The 25752-nt window shown below is 39.9% G+C and overlaps 1 protein-coding gene and 1 long non-coding RNA gene across 4 annotated transcripts in view; both read left to right on the top strand.

The window, feature by feature from the left end:
* Nucleotides 1–17397, top strand: part of tjap1 (tight junction associated protein 1 (peripheral)) — a 138519-nt gene extending 121122 nt beyond the window's left edge. For 2 of the 3 annotated variants that reach the window (XM_062995923.1, XM_062995924.1), the window contains exons 7-10: nucleotides 363–429; nucleotides 7414–7521; nucleotides 10910–10993; nucleotides 14719–16756. In XM_062995923.1, coding sequence (XP_062851993.1) covers nucleotides 363–429; nucleotides 7414–7521; nucleotides 10910–10993; nucleotides 14719–16158 — 1699 coding nt within the window. In that variant the 3' untranslated portion in view covers nucleotides 16159–16756. Of the gene's footprint in view, nucleotides 1–362; nucleotides 430–7413; nucleotides 7522–10909; nucleotides 10994–14718; nucleotides 16757–17241 lie in introns of those variants that run through there. The other variant, XR_010012448.1, reaches the window with a different exon arrangement.
* A 3705-nt stretch (nucleotides 17398–21102) lies between these two features.
* Nucleotides 21103–24274, top strand: LOC134314421 (uncharacterized). Its single transcript, XR_010012381.1, has 2 exons — nucleotides 21103–22869; nucleotides 22982–24274. It is a non-coding gene; the product is annotated as an uncharacterized LOC134314421 (long non-coding RNA).
* The last annotated feature ends 1478 nt before the right edge of the window (nucleotides 24275–25752 follow it).

Below are 25752 nucleotides of genomic sequence, written 5' to 3'. Positions count from 1 at the left end.
CAATAGGCCTCGACAAGGGCTGACAATATAAAAATTACCTACCCTTCCTGCTGTGTATATAACCATTGTTATAACCATTGCATAAAACGTCTAAATAAGCTATAAAAAAAAGGAACAAGCAAAAAGAACTAGCACTACTAGAACAGTATCTGAAATACGATGGAATATGATAAAACATGCTACTAAAATGTTGTTGTTTTCTGTTTCTGTGGGGTTGTTGTGACCTGTTCTGGATTAATGCCCTGGTCTTTACCTGTATAAACACTACATCACCTGAGTCTATGCAAAATCATTTATATGCTCTTAATCACATGTTTGCTCCCTGTTTGCTGAAAACATTATGGGTTTCTTTTTCCTCACAGACTCCAGAACAGCTACACAGCCTCACAGAGAGCCAACCAGGACCTGGAGGAGAAGCTGCATGCCCTGGTAACCTTTCACTTTTTAACCTTTGCCAGCATTTTCCATTTGTTTTCTTAACTAATGTATTTCATTAATGATGTGTTAGATGCCCTAATAAAATGAGTTTGCCAGGGGTAGTGTTAGCCTTTGTTTTACCTCATGGCCCAAGGATTTGATTAGTCTGTAACTCTGATGAATTTTTCCAATCAGTTGTCACATGGTGTTTCTAGTGTTGTGTGTAAGACACACTGACTGGGTATAATTGTGCAAATCGAAATGCTGTTATTTACATGACCTTTATCATGTCATTTTCTTTGATGTGCTAACACTACAGCCAGGCAGGTTTGCTGCTGCACCATAAGTTTAAAACTTCCAGACAGCACTCCCAATGGTGTATGTAGGAATGTTTATTGCCTTAATAATAACTCATTGTCCTTTTGGTGCCATGAAATTATTTCCTTATCAAAGGGTTCATCTAAAAGTGGGCTAGGACTCTCCATCACAAGCCATTTCAAACCAGTTATTTTGGGCTGAAGTTATGAATCACAAAATACAACATCCCCAAATTAAATAGGAAAGAATCAAACAGTGAACACGTTTAAATGCTGTGTTTATTCCACTTTCTGACACAATCAGTACTTTTACTTTTTAATCAGTACATGGGTGGCACAGTGGCTCAGTGGGTAGCACTGTCGCCTCACAGCAAGAAGGTCCTGGGTTTGATTCCCAGATGGGGCGGTCCGGGTCCTTTCTGTGTGGAGTTTGCATGTTCTCTCCGTGTCTGCGTGGGTTTCCTCCAGGAGCTCTGATTTCCTCCAACAGTCCAAACACATGCAAGTGAGGTGAATTGGAGATACAAAATTGTCCTCGACTGTGTTTGACAAACTTGTGTACTGATTAACCTTGTGTAACCAGTAATTACCCGTCATGTCACGTCATGGCGAGTGGTAGCTCAGCAGTTAAGCTACTGGAAAAGTGTTTAGGAGTTCACATCTGCCAGATTGTCACTGTTGGGCTCTTGAGCAAGGCTCTTAACCCAGATTACTTGGACTGTATATGTCAATTGTAAGTCACTTTGTATAAAAAAACATCTGCTAAAGCCTTAAATGTAAAAATGTACATTATGTAACGTGACATTAGTTTTCCTAACATGGAAGAATCCCAGAGCTGCTCAATGCTGTCAGAGGTGCTTTAATATATTAATAGAAAATGTAATCTTTGAAAACAGGTCAGGTTTTTATAGCATCCTTCCCTTAATAAAAATAAATAAATGAAAGTAGAAAATCAGTAGCTGGCTGTGCTCATAATCATAAAATTTTTATTTTTTATTTATTTTTTTTATACCACTTTCCTTTCACCTTTCTCTCATCATGCTGCCTTGGCCTGGTGACTTGTGTATCATCAATACCGCAACCATCATCATCAGGCTGCTGTCACTCAAACCTGGGTCCATGCAGTTGCGTGATCTCTCATTCTCTTGTTTCTCCTTGCATTTTACAGTTTAGTAGTGTAGAAGTCATTCTTCAGCATTCACTGCTACCCCCACCTCTTTTACCTCTGCATGTTGCTAGGATGGAAGCACTTTGACGTCAGCACCAGCACTTAAGGCTCCAAATGTACTGCTCAGTGGTTGAAATGCACTAACTGGTGTAGTTGCTGTATAATGCAGGATTTAGTATATAATATCATTTGTTACTATTATGGTTTCTTATTCATCTTTTGAGCTGACAGACAGTGAGGGGAAACAGATTGCTTCAAAGATCTGATTAATTACAGTGTTTATATTTTGTATTATTACAAGGCTGTATTTGTATTAATATTGACAATATATTAAACAAACCAGCAGAATCTCACAATCACATTTCTGCTCCGTTTTACTTCAAATAAGTGAGCATCAAAAAATCCTGAAAACGTTTAATATTTGATCATGATTTGCTATCGCTGCAAAATGAAAGCGTGTCTGTCAATTATACAACAACCAATGAAGAGAGAGATTCCGCCCAAAGTCTAAATTCGTAGCTCTGATTGGTTTATACTAGGGCTGTCGAAGTTAACGCGATAATAACGCATTAACGCAATCTCAATTTAACGCGATTATAAAAAATAGTGCCGTTAACGCAAATTCTAGTTCATGTTGAGACTTGACTGGTAGAACAAACGTTTTAATGTCGGACTTGCCACCGTTTTTTATTTGCGGTTTGTTAACATAATGTTACCGAGCGTGGTAGTGTCGTAGTAATGCACTTGCATAATAAAGAAGCTGCCAGTCCTCCATTCACGTAACGCTAGGACGGACACTTCAAAATCCTCCTTTTGGAGTGAACTGGTTTCATTTTTGATCAATATTATTTACCATTGGCTCAGGTACATGTCGAAACAAATGCTTTGTATTTCATTGGTTTAACAGCCTCATTTGACTCCTTATAGAGCTACCACTGGCCAATCGGAGAAGGTCCGCCCTCTAAATGCTAGTCTGTGATTGGGTGGTTGAATTTCGCCCGCCCTCTCTGTTTTGTAAACACCGCGCTACCTGAGTCAATCACTCAGCTCTCATGATCAGGAACGCGGTGAAAATGCCAAAAAGTAAACTTTTGAGGCAGCGATGAACGGACCTAAATATGAAAAGACACAACATTTAGTGAGTAAAACAGTCATTTGTTATATAATTCTTGCTTAAATTGGTCAAAAACTGTTATATGGGTTCTGGATTCTGGATTCATTCTGTGTGTTGCAGTAGCATGTCCCCCTGTTCCTAATAAGATGTCCGGCTTTTTGGGGTGTAATGTCCTCCTTTTTGTTACTATGAATCTGGCCACCCTAGTCTAAACACACTCAGTTCGTGTAGAAACGTCCATTAAACCACTGGATAGTATTACTGCCTAGTATGTGAGTGAATAAAACTCCCTTACAGTTTTCTCTTGTCCCAGCAGTTTTTAACATTAGTACATTTAGCATAAAATGTGTTCACCATTGTAATTGTAACATTTCACTTAAAAATCCTTGTTTTCTATAACATTTACACAGATTTTTTTTAATGCGATTAATCGCGATTAACTATATGAAATTCTGAGATTAATCGCGATTAAAAATTTTAATCGTTTGACAGCCCTAGTTTATACATCTGAATCTCTGGAACCGGAGTTGTTTTGCCCACAGAGTCAGTCAAACGAATGAATCTTTACCATAGATAAGAGCACAGTTTTCTGATTCGATTCCAATGAACGATTCGTCTGAAGAGAGTCGTTTCTGACTCATTGACTCAGTGGTTCAGTTTCCATACTCATATGTGAAGGAAAGCGTTCCGCTTAGCGCTTTTGTGTTGTAAACGTTCTCAGATGGTAACCTGTGTGGTAACCTGTGTGTTCTGTTCGTTCACTGACAGTTTTTGGCCTCACATCATTCTCGGACTCACGTAGCGACTGACACTCCTCGTACTCACGCCTTTTTGTCGTCACAGTATTTTGGTAAATTACAGTCGTTTGTTTGGACTCTGACCTTCGGTATCCGAAAACCTTCCACACTAGTGATGTAGCTCCCCTTTTAGGGAGTAGTTCGACCTCAGTGCTAACTCCGGTACTACTCTCTGCATTGGTCGCCATTATTTCACTGTTACGCGCTTGAGAGCCAGTGGCGCACGTTTGCTAACAATATCGCGATATGGCAAAAATCATATCGAGTTTACAACTACAACGGTATTATCGTGAACGATATTATATCGCCCACCCCTACTGCTCACACTATATGTGTTTATCTGAATAAAATGTGATGCTATGTTAAGAGTCCCAGCAGGACCCCACTGCTGGCGCAGAGCCATAAAGCCAGACTGGAGTTTGCCAGATAAGACTAAAACAGACCTTTTTGGTAAAGCATGTTATTGTATGAAATTAAGTCTTTAAAGTAAAAAACTCAGTACCTACAATAAACATGGTGGAGCCTCACAGATGTTTTGGGGTTGCTTGGCTGCTTCTGGCTCTGGATGCCTTGACTGTGTGCATGGTATCGTAAAATCTAAAGACTACCAAAAAATTGGAGCTGAATGTAGAGCCCAGTATCAGAAAGCTGAGCTCTACCCTAATTGGATAAGCGGTTAAGAAAGTGAGTGAGTATACAAAGTCAGTGACATAATGTGTATAAATCTAAAGAGGATAAATGTATTGGATGAATATTAAATAGCAAACAAAAGTGGTTAAATAATCCCTTACTGGATATTCAAATGGAAATTAAAATTTCATCTATTACATTAATTTGTACTGATTTACTTAATAACAGCAATGCTTATCTTATTATCTAAAACTAAGTTTTCTCTTGTGGGTTGCTTGTCTGCAGATTTTTGGCAGCTTCAAAGCCCAAAAATTACAAATGACCGTTTTTAATGTGTGTTTAGAGGGCATTTTTTTATAAAGGTTGTGTCAGCATTTCAACCACTGCATTACAGATTTGGATGCTGCTCATAAAGCTCTTTGTGAATTACTGGTAAACTCTCTCACCCTGTTAGTATTTTCCTCCCTTTCTCCTTGTTGTTGAAGTGTCTAATTTTAGAAGGGCTGAATGTCTGCTACAATGACTACTATTACCATAGGTGTGTACATGAATAAAGATATTTGGTAGGCCCGCATGTAATAGGAAAGATTTATCAAATTTCATAATCAAAATGGTTTTGCAATGAAATTAATTAAAGGCAGTTGGTCTATTGCCTAGTTTATGTGAAACAAGTATAGAAGGTAGTTTATGTTTAATCCATTACTAGACATGGACGGCAAGACTCTTATCAGATCTAAATTTTACTTTAATTAATGGCTGTACAATATAGGCATCATCCAAAACCAAAGAGGATAAAATATGTTGTTTAAAACACAAGGACAGTATCACAAACTTATCATAAATTAGTGGGTGACACTGTGGCTCACAGCAAGAAGGTCCTGGGTTTGATCCCCAGGTGGGACGGTCCGGGTCCTTTCTGTGTGGAGTTTGCATGTTCTCCCTGTGTCAGGGTGGGTTTCCTCCGGGAGTTCTGGTGTCCTCCCACAGTCCAAAGACATGCAAGTGAGGTAAATGGGAGATACAAAATTGTCCATGACTGTGTTTGACATTAAACTTGTGAACTGGTGAATCTTGTGTAAATCATAATGTTAAAATCCTAATAAATAAATAATAAATAAAATAAACAAATATCGATAAATTGGTAATATATATTTTTTTCAAATGCATTTTCTCCCCATATTCTCCCTCTTTAGCACGTCCAGTTGCCCAATTGCATCATGCTTCCTCTCTGCCTGTGCCAATCCCTGCTCTGACCGAGGAGATCGAAGCTAAACCACGCCCCCTCCGACACGTGGGCAGCAAGCCGTATGCATCTTATCACCCACACATTGACGAGTGTTGTGCCACCTAGCGTTGTGTACGGAGAGACACACCCTAAGAGCACTCTTTCCTCATCTCTGTGTAGGCACCTCTAATCAGCCAGCAGAGGTCGTAATTGCACCAGTCTGACAGAGAGAGAGCCCTATCCGGCTTAGTCCCGCCCACCTGAACAACCGGCCGATTATTGTTCATTTAGCCACTCAGCCTCAGCCGGCACGGCAGAGCTGAGATTCGATACGATGTATTCGAGATCCCAGCTCTGGTTGCAGCGTGTGTTTTTACCGCTGCGCCACCTGAGCGGCGTAAATTGGTAATATTTTAGATTATTTTATTATTATTGGGATCCAGGGTTCCAATTTCAAGCGATGCTATTGGCTGGACAGGCATCTACACAGATATAAGTGCCTTTTTCGACCCCTAAATATAAAAGCAGCTCAAAGGAACATATATAAACAAACAATTTGTGCTATGCTGCATCCGCCAGATCCGCATGTTACAAGACTGTTGTTTCATGGTATGAGCTGTGCAAAGGTCACATTTTAAGGCGGTTAGTGCATTCCTTATTTCCCTTCACTCAAGCTTCATGAAGGAAAGTCACAACTCAACCTAAACAAACAGCATAGATACATCACCCACCTCTCTTTTTTCCAGATACTGCAAAAAGTAGGGTGCGTAGACACGGGGGTCGGGTGCACTAATTTCCTGTAAGTTTCTTGAGTGCACATAAATACAGTCATGGCCTTAATTTATAAAGAAAACAACACTGTTGTAGTTGTTGTTGTGCAGGACCTAAAGCTAGTACATTATATATTCTTAAAATGAAACAAAACCAAAATGTAACATGCAGTCATTGGCTCACACATCCGTTAAGTAAATGACTATGCAGCACAGAATTAATTAGCTCTTTATTTTTGCTCTTAATTGAATTAGACACACCAGCTGTGTCAGCTTTCACAACACATACAGTGTAGCTATAATAGGGACACTGATTTTGTATACAACCAAAATACTATTAATATGCAGTTGGCGGAGAGCTGTTCAACAATTATCCCTGATTATGCAGGTGTGTTGCTGGTGCCTTTAGCACACAAATATACAAAGAGAGGCTGGATCTGTACTGTACCACTAATTGATATGCGGATCATCCAGCCTAGAGGTTTGGAGAATACTTGTGCTGGTAATTTATTAGAATGAATAAATGCATTCTTTGTTTTGGGCTAAAGGCTGGTGCATTTATTTTAGCTTTTAAAATGTGCTTTAATGCCTTGTAGCACATGGAACTGGGAGATAGTAAAAGTGAGACTCAATCATTTTACTGCAGCTGTTGCATAATTTCCTATTTAACATAAAATAGCTCTGTTATGGAAAAGCAGGTTTTTATGTTTTATGCCTGTTTTTGTCCTGATCTATTATGTGTTAATAGTCATGGTTTACTGAGATTACATTCTCTCATTTTTCTGTACTGGATTATCTATACTTTAGACATTAAATATGTTACTTGGGCTCTTTATTTAGACTATTTAAATGTAATTTAAGTCAACTATGGAATTTCACAGAAAGTCCTGCACCATTAGTTTCAGGTCTGCCTGTAGGCAGAGAAGTGCTTATAGCGCAGGAAGTCGTTTTTTGCTCATTCTGTGTCTTTTCCAGCTTCGGAAAGTGGAGAGAGACAAGAAGACAATGGATCAGGAGATTGTGGAGCTCACCAACAAGCTTGTAGATGCCAAGAACACTATTGACAAGCTAGAAGAACTAAATGTATGTACTGTGTGTTTGTGTGTATACCACAGTTTTCATGGGGTTGTGTTCCACACGTTGCTTGATTCTATACGGTGGCAACATACACTGATCAGCCATAACATTAAAACCACCTCCTTGTTTCTACACTCACTGTCCATTTGATCAGCTCCACCTACCATATAGAAGCACTTTGTAGTTCTACAAGTACTGACTGTAGTCCATCTGTTTCTCTACATACTTTTTTAGCCTGCTTTTACCCTGTTCTTCAATGGTGGGGACCACCACAGAGCAGGTATTATTTCGATGGTGGATCATTCTCAGCACTGCAGTGACACTGACATGGAGGTGGTGTGTTAGTGTGTGTTGTGCTGGTATGAGTGGATCAGACACAGCAGGGCTGCTGGAGTTTTTAAATACCATGTCCACTCACTGTCCACTCTATTAGACACTCCTACTTAGTTGGTCCACCTTGTAGATGTAAAGTCAGAGACGATCGCTCATCTATTGCTGCTGTTTGAGTTGGTCAACTTCTTGACCTTCATCAGTGGTCACAGGACGCTGCCCATGGGGTGCTGTTGGCTGGATATTTTAGGTTGGTGGATTATGCTCAGTCCAGCAGTGACAGTGAGATGTTTAAAAACTCCATCAGTATTGCTGTGTCTGATCCACTCATACCAGCACAACACACACTAACACACCACCACCATGTCAGTGTCACTGCAGTGCTGAGAATGATCCACCACCTAAATAATACCTGCTCTGTGGTGGTCCTGTGGGGGTCCTGACCATTGAAGAGCAGGGTGAAAGCAGGCTAAAAAGGTATGTAGAGAAACAGATGGACTACAGTCAGTAATTGTAGAACTACAAAGTGCTTCTATATGGTAAGTAAGCTGATAAAATGGACAGTGAGAGTAGAAACAAGGAGGTGGTTTAAATGTTATGGCTGATCAGTGTATAAACTAATGCTGTGGCAAAACAAGATGACATCTAGGTTTTTCTTTCATTCTGATGTTTGCCTTCTCATAAAATCACTTTAAAAACATTTCTAATATTAATGTTATTAGAATAGTCTTACCCATGATTTAGTGAGCTTAGAAATGACATCATACATCATATCTTGACCAACTGCAAAGACAAAACAGGCTCAAAACAAGAACAGGAGCATTGTGAGAATATTGTAATTATTATTATTAGTATTGCTTAATTTGTTCAGTAATTGATTATAGTCTAAAATACACATTGTGTGAAATACAAGATTTATTGTCCAACATATTCATTTATACTGTTTGGTCAAGATAGATGGGTGTGTGATACACATATGGTTTAAAAAGTCATATTCAACAGTTTTTTTCTTAATAATCAATAATATTGTGTATGGTCCAGACTGTCTGCTGTACCATGCCCTATAGCAGAAGAAGCACCTTATATGTTAAATCATGATTTAACTATGATTTACCTGTTCTGAAAATAATGCAATGCTATTACAGTTAGACAAAAAAAAACTGGTGGGAAAAACTTTTCTTATTTGTTTGGTCTTTGTAGACAGGGCTTACTTGCAAAGTCTATACTTATCTTGAGGTCTTGGTGCTGCACATTTGATCTGCTGATAGTCTTGACCATAGCCACAAATAATATCTCCCTGGAGCCTGACCAGCACAAGCAATGCCCTTTGTTGTTCGTTTATACCATAAGAAAAATTTTATTCAGCATTCATCTGAGAACTTGACACTTTACTAATATTAGCTGTTCTATATGTTGTTCTTGTTGCCCTTTAGTGTCCAGATAACTCGAACAACAAAAATAGCCAGTAAATTAAATACTGACATTTTTCCTAGGCTGTAATTCTAACAATAACCATTTGTAGAACAGAAGATGGGATTTGCTGTGAAATATAGAGCAGGGGTAGCTCAGTCGTTAAGGTACTGTAATAGTAATCAAAAGGTTGCCAGTTCAAGCCTTGCTACCGCTACCCTAAATTGCTTATACTGCACTGATTAGCCATAACATTATGACCGCCTCCTTGTTTCTACCCTCACTGTCCATTTTATCAGCTCCCCTTACCATATAAAAGCACTTTGTAGTTCTACAATTACTGACTGTAGTCCATCTGTTTCTCTGCATGCTTTGTTAGCCCCCTTTCATGCTTGGGGCCATGCAATGGTCAGGACTCTCCCAGGACCACCACAGAGTAGGTATTATTTAGGTGGTGGATCATTCTCAGCACTTCAGTGACACTGACATGGTGGTGGTATGTTAGTGTGTGTTGTGCTGGTATGAGTGGATAAGACACAGCAGCGCTGATGGAGTTTTTAAACACCTCACTGTCACTGCTGGACTGAGAATAGTCCACCAACCAAAAATCTCCAGCCAACAGCACCCTGTGGGCAGTGTCCTGTGACCACTGATGAAGGTCTAGAAGGTGAACAACTCAAACAGCAGCAATAGATGAGCGATCGTCTCTGACTTTACATCTACAAGGTGGACCAACTAAGTAGGAGTGTCTAATAGAGTGGACAGTGAGTGGACATGGTATTTAAGAACTCCAGCAACGCTGCTGTGTCTGATTCACTCATACCAGCACAACACACTAACACACCACCACCATGTCATTGTCACTGCAGTGCTGAGAATGATCCACCACCCAAATAATACCTACTACTCTGTGGTGGTCCTCTGGGGGTCCTGACCATTGAAGAACAGGGTGAAAGCAGTCTAAAAAAGTTTGTAGAGAAACAGATGGACTACAGTCAGTAACTGTAGAACTACAAAGAGCTTCTATATGGTAAGTGGAGCTGATAAAATGCACAATGTGTGTAGACACAAGGAGGTGTTATGGCTGATCGGTGTATATACATATATACGTATATACTGTATATATACAAATTTTTTAAAGACAATTTCTATACAAATTTAAAACTATAACTTGTTTTAAGATAAGATGATTAAGGCTTATTAATACATTTCTGCTGCTTTGTAATGATGCACTGATAATTATACCCAAACCAGTCATGTTTTTTTTTCAGTAGGTGATACGTAAATCTTATTTGTTGAGCACTCAAAAATAGTCTAAATGCCACCTGGTTGAGTAAGTGTTTGTGGCTGTATTGTGAGATACACGGAACAGCTAGTCATCTTTCACAGAACTTAATAGTAGTGCTTCATCTTCATGGCAGATCAGCAGCACATCAGTCATCTTCAATTGAAATGGTCCCTATAGAGGAATTTCTAAGAGAGAAATGCTGCCTTCAAGAGCACTGGTTTCCCTTTCAGAAGTTTGAGTTGTAATGAATTATATGCCATGTGAACCTTAAAAACGTTTGTAATTTGCATTTATGTCACCTGTTTTTTCTCTCTGCTTTTTAGTATTCGCCCATGTGTGTCTGCTTACATCTGTCTTTTCTTTCAGGAGCGATACAGACAGGACTGCAATTTAGCTGTGCAGCTTTTGAAGTGCAACAAGTCCCATTTTAGGAACCACAAGTTTGCAGAAGTAAGTGTTGGTTGTAGCCATCCTTTTTAATTAGTTAGATTTTTAAAAGATATAAAGATTTATAAAGGTATAACTTATCAACACTTGGTCATTGATTGCTGATATTACATAATCTCACAGAAAATAAATAAATTAAATAAATAAACTGAAAACATGCACACTGTCTACTGAACACGATAACTACAATGCACACATGAATTTGTGTAGGCAGTTGATCCCATTCTTCATGGTAGATCATTTTAAGCTCCATCAGATTGGATAGTGAGCATATATGAGCACCTATTCTCAGGTATCTCCACAGATGTTCAGTGGGTTTAAGGGATGTATTCAGAGACTCGCCTTAAAGCAACCCTAGTCTTGTTTTAACTGTTGAAAGATGAACTGTTGCCCTAGTCTAAATTTGAATGTAAACTGGAGGAGGTTTTCGTAAAAATGTTCCTGTCCCTGACATTAAGAAGCACCACATAGCATGATGTTGCCACCACCATGTTGCATTCTAATAATGGTATTAGCCAGGTGACAGTACAAGTACAGTGTCTTTGCTTGTTGTTCTGCCCAAAGAGGTTTGAACCCTGGCTCTCAGTGGTAGTGAGCTATCATACTTTACTGCTGAGCCACACTAAGCAGTGGAAAGAAAAGATTTCCAATGCTTTTAGTGATCAATATTTTTTGTATTTCATAAATTTGGTGCTTGCAACACACTATTCATGATGCAATGCAATATTAAACAGATCTGGACTGCAGACAGGCCAGTCAAGCAAATGCACTCTGTGTTTACAAAGTGCTATTATAGTACATAAATAATCGTGCAGCCTTGATGGCAGTATGTGTCTCTCTAAAATCACAATATACTCCTCCACATCAATGGAACTTTCATACATATGCAAATCACCCATGCCGTGGCCACTGATATACCCCCATACCATGACAGAAAGGGTGGTCTTTTTCATCTTTGGCACAGAGAACCTCCTTTTCTCCTGAGGACAGAAAATGTGGACTTATCTGACCCCAGCATGTTTCCGCTGTCTTTCGGTTCATCTGAAATGAGCTCGGCCCAGAGAACTCAGCAGTGTTTATGTATAAAATTAATGTGCAACTCTTTTCTAGGTGGTATAGAATTTCAGGTTGCATTTCTTAATGCAGCAGTGTACTGTGTGGGATAGACCATCACAAAGTGAAAATGTGTTTAATGGTCAGACAAATCAGTATTTCAGATCAGGATCTAAAACAAAAAGGACCATCTAGACTGTTTTTATTAACAGGTCCAAAAGCAAGGGTCCAAAAAAAAAAAAAAAACAGGTCCAAAAGCAAGGGTCTACCATGGTATAGGGTATGGGGCTGAACAATAATGTCAGTACCCTTGGCAAAGGCTATTTACACTTCTGTGATGGCATTTATGCAGAAAAGTGCACTGAGATCTTAGAGCAACATAGGCTGCCTTCAAAACAGCAGATTTTCCAGGGACGTCCATGCTTTCTAAAACAAGACAACGTAAAATCACATGCTTCACAGGTTAGAATGGGACAGAATAACACATGAAACACTTCACTTGGTATCTTCAGTACCAAAACATCTTTTACTAGTTGTAGGAAGGAATGGCAACATTACAATGTGGTAAATGATTTACTCTCCCAACTTATTTTGGAATGTGCTGCAGGCCTGGAATGCAAGAATGTACAGTATATTAACAAATAAAATGAAATTGACAAAACATAAAATATTTTGGGTTCATACTGTTGGCAACAAATTAAGTCAGTGTAAGAAACCCTGCCTTTTTAATTTGCATTTTCCATACTGTCCAAGCTTTTTCTGATTCAAAATTGTAGGAGGATTATTGCTACAGTAAGTATCTACCAGTGGTTTTAAACTAAGTTCAACACTGTGAGGGCACATGTTGGCTGCTGCATGTGACATATGGTTGACATGGAGCCTGTGGCCTTTAACCGTATCAGAAAATAAAGCACGTTTCATCATGAACATCCCAGACCTAAGGTTGTGCAGGGGTTATGTTTAGAAGTGTTGTATGGAAAGCATTGATCCTTTGTGCCCTGGATCCAGAAAAAAAATTTGTGGTTTTGCAGGCAACTTGCTGCCCCCACATGATTGTTAAGGCGCCAGCTGAGTTGCACTGTGTGCTTACAGATTTTCCCTGCCTGGTTTCCATGAATCGATATCCCCTGTTGGCTTTATTCAATCAAGACGAGCAGCATTAAATAAATGCTCTAGTTGCCTTTTACCTCCATTCTTTGCTTTTTCCACTTCAATCACACACCAATGATTTTTGCAAGCCTTTTATTTTATGGATCCTTTTTCTTTAATGAAAGTACCCAGTTTCTTCTATTGGGAAAAATAGCTTTCTTGGTTAACTGTAGTAAATGGTGCTCTATTTGTAGCAAAATGCAGGATATGGAAGCCTTCCGATGACTCTGCTAATCCTATAGTCATGTGTAATCCAAGTACAGTACTTGGCCATAAATTAATTAACATGGACATGACTGCATTAAAATATGTAAAATAATCTTACATAAATTGTTTTGTCTATTTATGCATTTTGTAATTGTGTAACATTTAGGTATGCATAACATTCAAAGGTACAATTAGTTTCCAGAGTAGGCATACACCAATTTATCAAAACATTTTGATACCTTCCTGGCATGCTATCAGAACAGCCTTGACTCGCCCATACATGGACTACACAATACACCTCAATGTGTCCTATAGTATCTTGTATTAGAACATTACCAACACGTCCTTCAGCTTCTGTATGTTGGGGTGGATCATCCTACACGGCATCCTTGTGCCATCTCTTCCATGGGTAAAGAATGCACAGATTGGCCTACCTTTTCTTTCTTTTCTGACAACCAGTTTCAGTACCTGTAGTTATGTGGCCATTTTACTGGACTGTGACTATGCAGCTCAATTTTTGATAATTCAATGCACTGTTTGTTGTAATACATTCACCTCACATTTGCTGTTTTGTTCTGTACCAGATGCCATAGTTTTTATGTCCTCTGGCATCATTGAGTGTTTGCTGCCCCAGAACTTGGCTTGTCCCCTCTTTGATTTATTCACCACTGCTGCCTGTGAGAACCTTTTGCTGTTTTGGAGATACTTTAACCCAGTCTCTGGCCATAATGATTCATTAAATGGTTAGCTAAAGTCACTCTGGTATCCCCAGGTGGGGCAGTGTGGGTCCTTTCTGTGTGGAGTTTGCATGTTCTCACAGAGTCTGCATGGGTTTCCTCCAGGAGCTCCGGTTTCCCCCACAGTCCAAAGACATGCAAGTGAGGTGAATTGGAGATACAAAATTGTCCACGACTGTGATTGACATTTAACTTGTGAACTGATGAATCTTGTGTAACGAGTAACTACCTGTTCTGTCATAAAATATAACTGAAATGTGTGTAAAACATGATGTTAAAATCCTAATAAATAAATAAAGTCACTCAGGTGTTTATGCTGATCATATCTGCTGCACTACGAGTAACTACCTTCAACACTACATTTAATTTATCCCTACCTGCAGCAGTTCTTAGGAAATAGGGGTTGCCATGCACAGGTTGGGGTATATGTTTGATGGGGGAGATCATAAAGACTAATCATTTTCTAAGTATATACATCCTTTTAATATTCAATGTTTTAATATTCTATTAAACAACTTGCTTTCCTAAATTGTCTAATAGCAGTGTTTTAGTTTGTGATTGTTTTTTTTGTTTCTTTTCCAGTTACCATATGAACTGCAGGAGATGGTGAATAAGCACATGAAGAGCAGTCTGCCTGAGAAGACCCAGAGCCCACAAGGGACCCATGGGCAAGACCCAGATACCCTAAGCCTGACGCCTGCTGATGTGGTGCCTACCTCAGTCATTGCCCGGGTGCTTGAGAAACCAGAACCACTGGTCCTCAACTCGGCTCAGTCTAGCAGCAGTGGGCGACCTGTGGCTGAGGATGTGTTTGTCCATGTTGATATGACCGGATCCCAGAACAAGAGCAGTGGCCAGAAAAGTAGGGGTCCTGGGCACACAAGGCAGAGCTCTAGTGCTGAATCTCATCAGCTGCATCTTAACGGTATGTGCCAGAGTCCTGATGGCCTGCCGGCTGACAGTGTAGCATCGCCATCCTTTGAGAAGCTTAACCCCTACCCGACCCCTCCTCCACCGAATCCCCTGTACCCTGGCCGGAAAGTGATTGAGTTCTCCTCTGACGATAAGGTGAAAATCCCCAAGAACAGCCCACTTCCTAACTGCACCTATGCTACAAGACAGGCCATCTCTCTCAGCCTGGTGCAGAATGAAGATGAAGCTGGAGAAAGGCAGCGTACTGTACCCAACAGCCCTGCGGTGTCTGATGGAGGTTGGCGCTCTGGTACCTCCTCTTCTTCTGGTGGAGGGAATGCATCGCACCCACGAACCCCTCAGCAGAGTGATTTCACTGACCCTTTGTCTAGCCATTCCAGTCCTTTTAGCAGCCCACCACAGCCGCCGAGTGCCTTTGCTAGCTCAGGTAGCTCAGAGGAGGACTTGCTTACCAACTGGCAGCGAATGTTTGTAGAGAAGATTGCACCATCCTCAAAAAACACCCTAGTTAACCGCACCTCATTTAGCAGTGAGACCGTGAAAGAGCTTCAAAGGAGTTGCAGTAGCAAGTCAGGCAAAGCAAATTCAGACCGAGGGTTGCTGCGGGGGGCCTACTCCGACGGAGAAGAGGGCTCTGTTCAAAGCTGGACCGCCAGCAGGGAGTCCAGCTTGGACACGGACACCAGCAGCACTGCGGATACGCGAACCAAACATAGACAGTATGATGCAGACTTTTTGCAGGAGGAAAGTGAATGCTTGCTAATGGCTCTTGAAAACCATGAGGGTGCTAGTTGTGACACAGTGGTCCCAGTGCTGACCAGCCCAGCATCTACCAATCAGCAGGATTTTGCTGAAGATGCCGATTCAGCAGGCAGCTCGGCTGAAGAACGAGACATCTTACCACAAGATTTTCCTGTTATCAGTCCTAGGGTCCTTTCGGGTTTGGATGATTGCACAGAGCAGCATCCTCCTGGCCCCCAGAGTGGCTTACACCGGCCTCAGAAGAGCCCCAAAAGGATGGGGGTCCACCATCTGCACCGGAAAGACAGCCTTACCAGAGCGCAAGAGCAAGGAACCCTGTTGGACTGAAGTTTAACTGAGGTTTACTCATTGCTCCTCACATCACCTACAGTGCTCTTCTGCTCACTAGTGACTATAAGTCACAGCAGGCCGCAAAGGGTAGCAGGAATTGCATCGACGATTGATTGACCCAAGCTGCTTTCTTTTCTGGGTGTTACTGTAAGACTCCAGCCACTTGTTAGAAGCAAGTTCACCAAGAACAGTCAATGTGCTTCAAGTATCCTTTATGAATGTCTCAAAGTCAAAGACCTAGATCTTTAAAACTGTGGTGTACATTTTGAAGACTACAGGATATAGCCATACAAAAAGACATCTTTATTTGGCCAGTGTATCGTAATGGGGAACAATAAAGGAAAAGCCCTAAAACTTGGAACTCTCACCATTACAGAAGAGCACGGTGCTCCGGATTAAGACCCCAACCCAATATTCCAGGGTGGAAATGACCCGGGTTTAATAGAGTTGAATGGATTTTCAGATTTCAGTGCCTAACCATAATGAATGAGGGGTTTCCCCCAAGTACCCTTTAAAAAGAAGTATTACTCCTCAAGATTGTATAGTTCTCGACTTTACTGCACAATCTTCAGTAAACACATCTCCCTTAATAGAGCTATCACTGTAATTCTATCATTTCTGACTCAAGTGAAAAAATCACTTTTAAGGAGTATGTTGGACATTTTATCTGAGATTGTTTTATTCCGATGTGTAGCTAACACCCACATAATTTCAAGTTCAATCCCACTTCACAAAGAGCACTTGTATAAGGTCTGGTATGTTTGGATTTCTGAAGCGTCGTCTTCATTTTAAAACATCCATCTACAATGAAAAACCAATAGCCCGCTAAGAGATTGTATTTTTTAAAAGATTTAGATAGGAAAATTAGACCCAAATTCGATTAGCATTGACCAGCTTTTTACCACTTAAAGAATGTATGGATTTATTTAGTTTAACCCTTTGTTTCCAGTCATTTTTAAGAATTCAGTGTTGATGAGAACTGTAAACTGCCTTTCAGTCCAGTGTACATCTGCATTGTTATTGCTGTCTGTTTACTTGGTACAAGAATTTAATTAGTTTTCCTTTATCTGCAATTAACAGCATCAGATAGAGGCCATGTGCATTCTTAATTTCATTCTCATGGTAAAGTGCAAGCATCGAGGGCATGTTCACACTGAACACTATGCAAAACAAAAAGGAGAAATTTTTGCATGTCACTTTTATCACATCACAGATAAACATATACAGTCTCGCATTAGCATTCACCTTTTTGAACCTTCCTTGTTGTGTAGTGTTACAACCTGGAAATGAAATGAGATTGATTCCAAATTAAGGTCATGTATCTCATTTACATTTCAGCATTTAGCAGATGCTTTTATCCAGAGCGACTTACAATTATCATGGAATACAATCAGAGCAATTGAGGGTTGAGAGCCTTGCCCAACAGTGGTGACTTGGTGGTAGTGGGGCTTGAACCGGCAACCTTCTGATTACTAGTAAAGTACCTTAACCGCTAAGCTACCACTACCCATGTATCTGTTTAAATTAGCCATAAAACCAGCATGCGGTGGTCGATAAAGTCTTTGCAATATTTACAAATTAAAAAAATACGTTTTAATGCAAAGGTGCAAAAAAATTTTAATGATTCCTTTTGGCTGCTCCCGATAGGTCGCCACAGCCGATCATTTAATCGTATTTTTGATTTGGCTACTATTTATCCTATTCATCCTATTAATCCAGGCTTTGCAAAAAGGGGTGCACTGATATGCCTTCCCCCCACCCCCATTTAGTAAGCCCAGCCCAGGATTCAAACTGGAAATCAGGCACTACTGTTACCATAAAACTCCTAAATCAGTTGCCATGGAGAGCAACATTTAGTTGGATGTGGTCCATCCATGTGCAATTCAAATGTCAAGTGTTGTCTCAATATAACTATACCAGGTCCTGGAAGGTCCACTTACCATATAGAAGCACTTTGTAGTTCTACAATGACTGTAGTCCATCTGTTACTCTGCATGCTTTGTTAGCCCCCTATCATGTTGTTCTTCAATGTTCAGGACTCTCCCAGGACCACTACAGAGCAGGTATTATTTGGATGGTGGGTCATTCTCAGCACTGCAGTGACACTGACATGGTGGTGGTGTGTTAGTGTGTATTGTGCTTGTATGAGTGGATCAGACACAGCAGCGCTGATGGAGTTTTTAAACACCTCACTGTCACTGCTGGACTGAGAATAGTCCACCAACCAAAATATATCCAGCCAACAGCGCCCCGTGGGCAGCATCCTGTGACCACTCATGAAGGTCTAGAAGATGACCAACTCAAACAGCAGCAATAGATGAGCGATCGTCTCTGACTTTACATTTACAAGGTGGACCAACTAGGTAGGAGTGTCTAATAGAGTGGACAGTGAGTGGACATGGTACTTAAAAACTCCAGCAGCGCTGCTATGTCTGATCCACTCATACCAGCACAACACACACTAACACACCACCACCATGTCATTGTCACTGCAGTGCTGAGAATGATCCGCCACCTAAATAATACCTGCTCTGTAGTGGTCCTGGGAGAGTTCTGACCATTGAAGAACAGCAGGAAAGGAGGCTAACAAAGCATGCAGAGAAACATATGGACTACAGTCAGTAAATGTAGAACTACACAGTGCTCCTATATGGTAAGTGTAGCTGATAAAATGGACAGTGAGTGTAGAAACAAGGAGGTGGTTTAAATGTTATGACTGATGGGTGTAAATTTGAAGTTGTAAAAGTACAAAATGTGGATCGCTTGAAGGAGGATAAATTATGCGGGACATTGTATAGATCCAGGTTCAGACTAAATTGGCTACAAACACTGTAACACACTTTGTAGAGCGATTCACTCCTTTCACGCTGGTTTTTCAAGTGCATGAGTCCCAGTTTGAATCAGGCCCCACTAGCAGCTGTTGTGATTCTGTTAATGCTCCCAGCTTGGCTGTTGCTGTACGCTGAAGTTAATCCAGCCAGCTTTGCAGTACTTTTAATGAGTTTCAATTTTGTTTGGATTTAAAGGTGTCAAACATGCTGTACAGGATCTGTTAAGATTGTTTTAAGGATTTCCTTTTTTTTGAACTGGTGTGTGTCAACATGTTGTTAAAACAGCTTTTTGCTTTTAAAAAAAATGAATCACACATTTAATGCTTTTTAATCATGTTTTTAGATGCTCAAACAGTGCTTCTTTATATTTCACCTTCACATTTCACGCAGTGTTAAACATTCACACCTGAACAGTACGGATGGGACACTAAAGGATTTTTTTCTACTGTATTAGTTATCAGAATAATAATTTAGCAGTATTATGTTGGTAATGTTCGACTCAAGACGTGGTAAAATTATTTTAAATTATTTATCCATCAAAAACATCTGCCTATCATCAGTATTTGAGGAGTCTGTGCATGGATTGAAGTAATACCAACAAAAGCTTTTCTGAAGATGTTATCTCCTGTAATTATGTTACAGCTAATTCAATGCTTGGTGTTTCTTCCTCCCAGTTTTTGCAAACTAGTTATCATTTCCAGTTGTCTTTTGCAGGCTAGTGCTGGCTGAGGAGGACCGCAGACTAGCACCCACCCAACCTATTCAAAACTTGAAATCCCCAACACTTAAGCAGGCGAGTCAGTCAGACAGCAGAAGTCACATTTTGTATCATCAGTGAGAAGCTTCTTTTTATTTTGCTTTTATTAGCAGGTCGTATATGAAATTGGCTCTTGTGAGTGCTGATATGCTTGTGTAATTCCTGAATGAACATATTACTTGCATTTGTTTCAAAAGAGTGGTGGTGATGTTTGCTCCTGGATAAATATTTAGTTCATCCTCCAGTTTGGACTGAACGACTTTGGTGCGATGTCTTATATCTCACACCATCGTCTTCTAGCTGCTGTGACAGGTGTGTCGAGTCCTGATGATTGATGTGCGATAAGACTGTAGCAGTAGGCTGTTTACTTCCACTGTAGCTTTTTAAAAAAGCTGGTTAGTATTTGGAAGGTTTAGATTACCATTAAGTTAAATACACATAAGAACACTTGACCATGAGCTTGTTGGACATCCCTGTCCAAATCCATACACAATAGAGCATTTTTAAGGTCAAGCACTGATGTTTGATATGAAGACGTGATTCCAAATTGATGTTCCAATCCCAAATGTGTTCAGTAAGGTTAAGATTCAAACTTGTCAAACCAATGTGTACCTCGCTTTGTGCACAGGAGCACAAGTCTTGCTGGAACATAAAAGAAGCTTTCCCAAACTGTTGCCACAAACTTTAATGCATATTTTGTAGAATTAATTTTTTTACACGTTAGAAATGGATATGGCTAAAACACCTAAACTTAATCATTAGAATCAGTGTCCATATGCTTTTGTACTTTGACATTTCATTAAAACCTTACCTGTCCCATCTTTAAACATACTAAACATATGCAGTATTTATGGTTGGTTAGTTGTTAGTAACTGTAAGTTGCATATGTACCATTGTAATTACCTAACATTTATACCAAAAGACTAGTTAAACCACTTTCATCACTCTTACTTGCTGTATTTTACAGATGAGCCAAGACATTAGGACCACCCCCAAAATGTCCATGGCAGTGCCTAATTTATAACACAGGTGCATGTGACGATCTAGGATAAATTAAATGTTGTGCTGATGGTCCTGGGTGACGTTAATAAGGGCCAAATCGTTATAGCCAGACAACTAAGTGAAGTATCTCAGAACCTGCAAGGGGTTCTCACATGTGAGTATTCATGGTGAATACCCAGCAAAAGTGGTCAGAGGAAGAAGCAAGTTATGTCAAGTTATGAACTCACTGATGCCAGAGGATATGAAGGCTATGATGTCTGGTACAAAACAGAAGAGTGTTTCTACTGTGGCTCAGACTGCAGATCATTTTAGTTCTGGTGATGAGGTGAATGTGTCACATGACACGGTACATCAAACAGTTGTGTGTATGGAACTGTGTAGTGACAGGCCAGTCAAGATGGCCATGATAACTTCTCTTCTCGGTTGTAAGCATCAGAGCCAGACATCAGAAAATGAAGACGGTTGACTGGTTCGACGATCTGTCGACTGGTCCGTTTTTTCCCCCAAGAAAGATCTGGATGGCCAGGCACATGTGCATTGTTTACCTGCAGAAGAGATGGCTCCAGTAGAAGATCCACCTCACAACATACAGAATTTGAAGGACGTGTTGGTGATGTCCTGGTACCAGATACCACAGTACACCTTCAGATGTCTTGTGGAGTCCATGAGTGTGTTAGAAAACCTAGGAAGTATCAAAAACGGTTAAACTGTCCCTGACAAGCCCAAACTTGCAAAAAAAAAAAAAAAACCCACTAGTATAAGTTTATACAAATTAAAAATCAATAATAATTTATTTACATTTGAACATAACTCAGTTCTGTTCTCCGCACCGTCTGCCATGTTTTTTATTTTTCTGTGAGAAAAGTTGAAACGTTGAAATTTTAAGATACCTTAGTAGACAACATATTAAGGCATCTAGGATTTCGAACAGCCTCCTTCTCGGGAGTGTGCATAGGATGACATAAAATGCTGTATATGTAGAGAGCGCACTAGGTTTTCGAACACACTCGTTATTTGACATGCGTTGTGCCACCTCATCCCATTGGTTTGAATGGCATGATGCTAACTGTGTTAGCTTAGTAACTGAAACCCGATGTTATCGCTGTCTAAGTAGTGCGTTCGAATAACCTGACTTATGAGTCGATGACTTATTAGAATCCTCTAATCCTCCCTAGGTTTTCGAACACACCCTATGTCTCATATTAGGCAGGTGGTCCTAAAGTTTTGGCTCATTCACCTTCTGATTGGTTAACATACAGTGTTTAACAATTGAACCCCACACCACATGACTTCAGCTCATTCTGTGTTGCTGAGCTAGATCACTCATTTTATTTGATATGTAATTGTAAAGACCTGTAATGAGCAGAACTATAACCAGCCTCTGTAATAAATATTTAACGTTTATCATGCTCAAAAATAGCTTGGTGGTGCGTAAAGACGAGGGAGAGGCGGAGAACAGTCTGTCAGATTCTCTCACATGGAAATGGACATTCATAAATATTTCAGCACCTCATCAGATCTGAGGCAGATGAGATGTAGAGTTCCTGCAAACACAGTGGAAAGGGAACGCAAAGTGGAAATGAAGACTCACTGTGGATCAAAAAGCTTTAATATCTGATGATGTCAAATTGAAACGACTCTCCATCATGACCGTAATTGAGTGCGTTATTGAGTGACAGGTTCTTGCTTTGAATCAAGGTGACCTGGGTGCTACTCACAAGGGAAGCAAAATGTTGGCAGAAATTTGAGCAAAGAAAAAAATGAAATGTCAGGACTGAGGTGGGTTTTTTTTCTTTTATTTTAATCAGCGAGATGACTGCAAATTCTATATTTAACTCATTTATCTCTGCTATAATCTTCAACATAGTCTAGCCTTTTACACACTCATCAGTAAATATTTTTATTTTCAGATTTACTCTATTTTTATATTTTTACTGTTTCAGCTGAAACTGTTTCAATTCTTTTTTTTATTTTATTTTTTTATGCATTTTCTACCTTTTTATCCTTTTTCTTTTAGCGTGTCCAATTTTTACCCAATTGCGAAATGCTTCCTCTCTACTGGTGCTGACCTCCACCCCTGATTAAGGAGAGCAAACTGACACACGTCCCCTCCGACACGTGAGCAGTAGCCGACTGCATTTTTTCACCTGCACCATCCAAGTTCATATGAGAATCAGCCCTGTGCACGGAGAGCCACACCCTGATCACATTATTCCTCTACTCTGTGCAGATGCCATCAACCAGCCAGCAGAGGTCGTAATTGCATCAGTTATGAGGTCACTATACGGCTCCCTAACACTGTATGAACAACAGCCAAATGTTGTTCATATAGCCGCCCAGCCGGATGGCTGAGCTGAGATTCGATATGATGTATTCGAAATCCCCGCTGCGCCACCTGAACGGCAATTTTATTCATATTTTAAGCAATCTGTTTAATAATCATCAAATAAAAACGTAATAAATCCAAATGAATTAGTTGCATGTGTGCTTTAAAAATGGCTTGAGTGTGTTATATAACCTAGCACTGGATTTAATATGGACGTAGTATGTACTGTAGTATGACACATGATCCCATTCCAAAACCATGGGCATTAATATATAGTGTGTCTGTGGGAATTTGTGCCCATTCCTTCAAAAAAGCATTTGCAAGGTCTGACATTTAACAACGTTCTAAATTCCCATCCCTGAACTGTTACCACACAGTTGGAAGGATTTCTTTTATTTTGAATTATATAAAACAAACTCCAGTGTTGTTTATTGTTTTTGCATTCGTAAACCAGTGCTCTTGGTTGTGTAGCTAACAGGCAGATGTCTTTAATTAATAAGCTAAGTGCATATTTAACATGAAGCTCAGTTATTTTTCTGCTGGCCTTTATGGTCTCAGACAGCAGAGATTCAGACGTTTTTTCACGCATCATCACTGGAGTGAAGATTGCAAGTTGCTTATTTTATTTAAAGTGTTTCATTTTGCTTTGATTTTATTTTATTATAGATGGTGTGACTTTGTTTTTTTTTTTTTTAGCTCTGGCCTGATTTGAATTCTGATATGAAACTGTGCTCTGTATATTCATAGATAATTCAGATACCAAAGGGTGTCTCTTATTTAACAGTTCAGAATACTGGATCATCTCTGTTCACTGACTCAGGCACATGCTCAGTATATTTTGAGTTTCCTTTTATTGTTTGTTGCGTTTCTTCTTTTAATGTGTATGAGTTGTACATATTCTGAATTTGGTTTTAATTCCACTGTAGCAATTTGGTGCTTTGTCCTTGAATTTGACTTATTTTAAACATTTAGTTCCTTATGTTAGCTTTTTGTGTGCTGTCTTCTTTATTTACATCTCAATCGAAGTGGTAAAGCTTTTACGGTCAAGTAGCGACACCTTATGATTTTCCACTTTTCCTGTAAAAATCACACTAAAAGAAAAATCTACAAAAAAGACTGTTAAACTCGACTAAATTCTATCTTCTCAATTTGTAAACTCATGGATATTTTAAAACAAATAAACCTATTTTAAACTTAGATTTTGTTTTTCTACATTGTGTTCATAACTATTTTTTCTTTCTTTCCGCACTGCAGTGTTGTGTTTATTTACATTAAGTAAATGTGATAGTTTAGTAGTGATTAAGTGACTGAGGAAGTGCATTAAGACGCTGTGCTATGATAAAGGTGAGAGAGGCTGTGTTGGAAATCACCTACTACATAGTGTATACTGCATACTGATCCCCATAGTAGTATGCAGTATAGTATTAAGTATGCAACAAAAGAAAACCATACTACTGAACATACGAACGTAGGTTCTGAAGGTTCTGCCCACTTTGTTTAATGGCATGTTCAAACTGGCCGCATTGCATGATGGGATGCAGTACAGCATGAAGATAGCTCTGGTGGTGTTCTGAAAATATTGGCCAGAATAGTATACTGGAAATATAAATTTGAGTGCATACTGTAAAATGCATACTGATTTGGGGCCCCGTCAGTGAGTAGAATGTAGTAGGCTATTTAGAACACAGTGAGTGCTAGTACTATAACTGCTTGAATTGATCTGATACAACGTGATTTATCTTGATCCTCCGTTTAGATTTTTTATTTACACCCAGCAAGCATTTTATTAGGTACACCTAACATACATTCATTCATTATTTTATTATCTTATTATTATCTACTACACCGATCAGCCATAACATTAAAACCACCTCCTTGTTTCTACACTCACTGTCCATTTTATCAGCTCCACTTACCATATAGAAGCACTTTGTAGTTCTACAATTACTAACTGTAGTCCATCTGTTTCTCTACATACCTTTTTAGCCTGCTTTCACCCTGTTCTTCAATGGTCAGGACCCCCACAGAACCACTACAGAGCAGGTATTATTTAGGTGGTGGATCATTCTCAGCACTGCAGTGACACTGACATGGTGGTGGTGTGTTAGTGTGTGTTGTGCTGGTATGAGTGGATCAGACACAGCAGCGCTGATGGAGTTTTTAAACACCTCACTGTCACTGCTGGACTGAGAATAGTCTACCAACCAAAAATTTCCAGCCAACAGCGGCCTGTGGGCAGCGTCCTGTGGCCAATGATGAAGGTCTAGAAGATGACCAACTCAAACAGCAGCAATAGATGAGTGATCGTCTCTGACTTTACATCTACAAGGTGGACCAACTAGGTAGGAGTGTCTAATAGAGTGGACAGTGAGTGGACACGGTATTTAAAAACTCCAGCAGCACTGCTGTGTCTTATCCACTCATACCAGCACAACACACACTAACACACCACCACCATGTCAGTGTCACTGCAGTGCTGAGAATGATCCACCACCCAAATAATACCTGCTCTGTGGTGGCCCCTGTGGGGGTCCTGACCATTGAGCAGGGTGAAAGCAGGCTAAAAAAAAGCATGCAGAGAAACAGATGGACTACAGTCAGTAATTGTACAACTTAAAGTGCTTCTATATGGTAAGTGGAGTTGATAAAATGGACAGTGTAGAAACAAGGAGATG

The sequence above is a fragment of the Trichomycterus rosablanca genome, chromosome 5 (assembly GCF_030014385.1).
Source record: "Trichomycterus rosablanca isolate fTriRos1 chromosome 5, fTriRos1.hap1, whole genome shotgun sequence".
NCBI classification, from domain to species: domain Eukaryota; kingdom Metazoa; phylum Chordata; class Actinopteri; order Siluriformes; family Trichomycteridae; genus Trichomycterus; species Trichomycterus rosablanca.
Note: the sequence above shows the minus strand (reverse complement) of the source record. Positions and strands in the feature narration are given on the sequence as shown.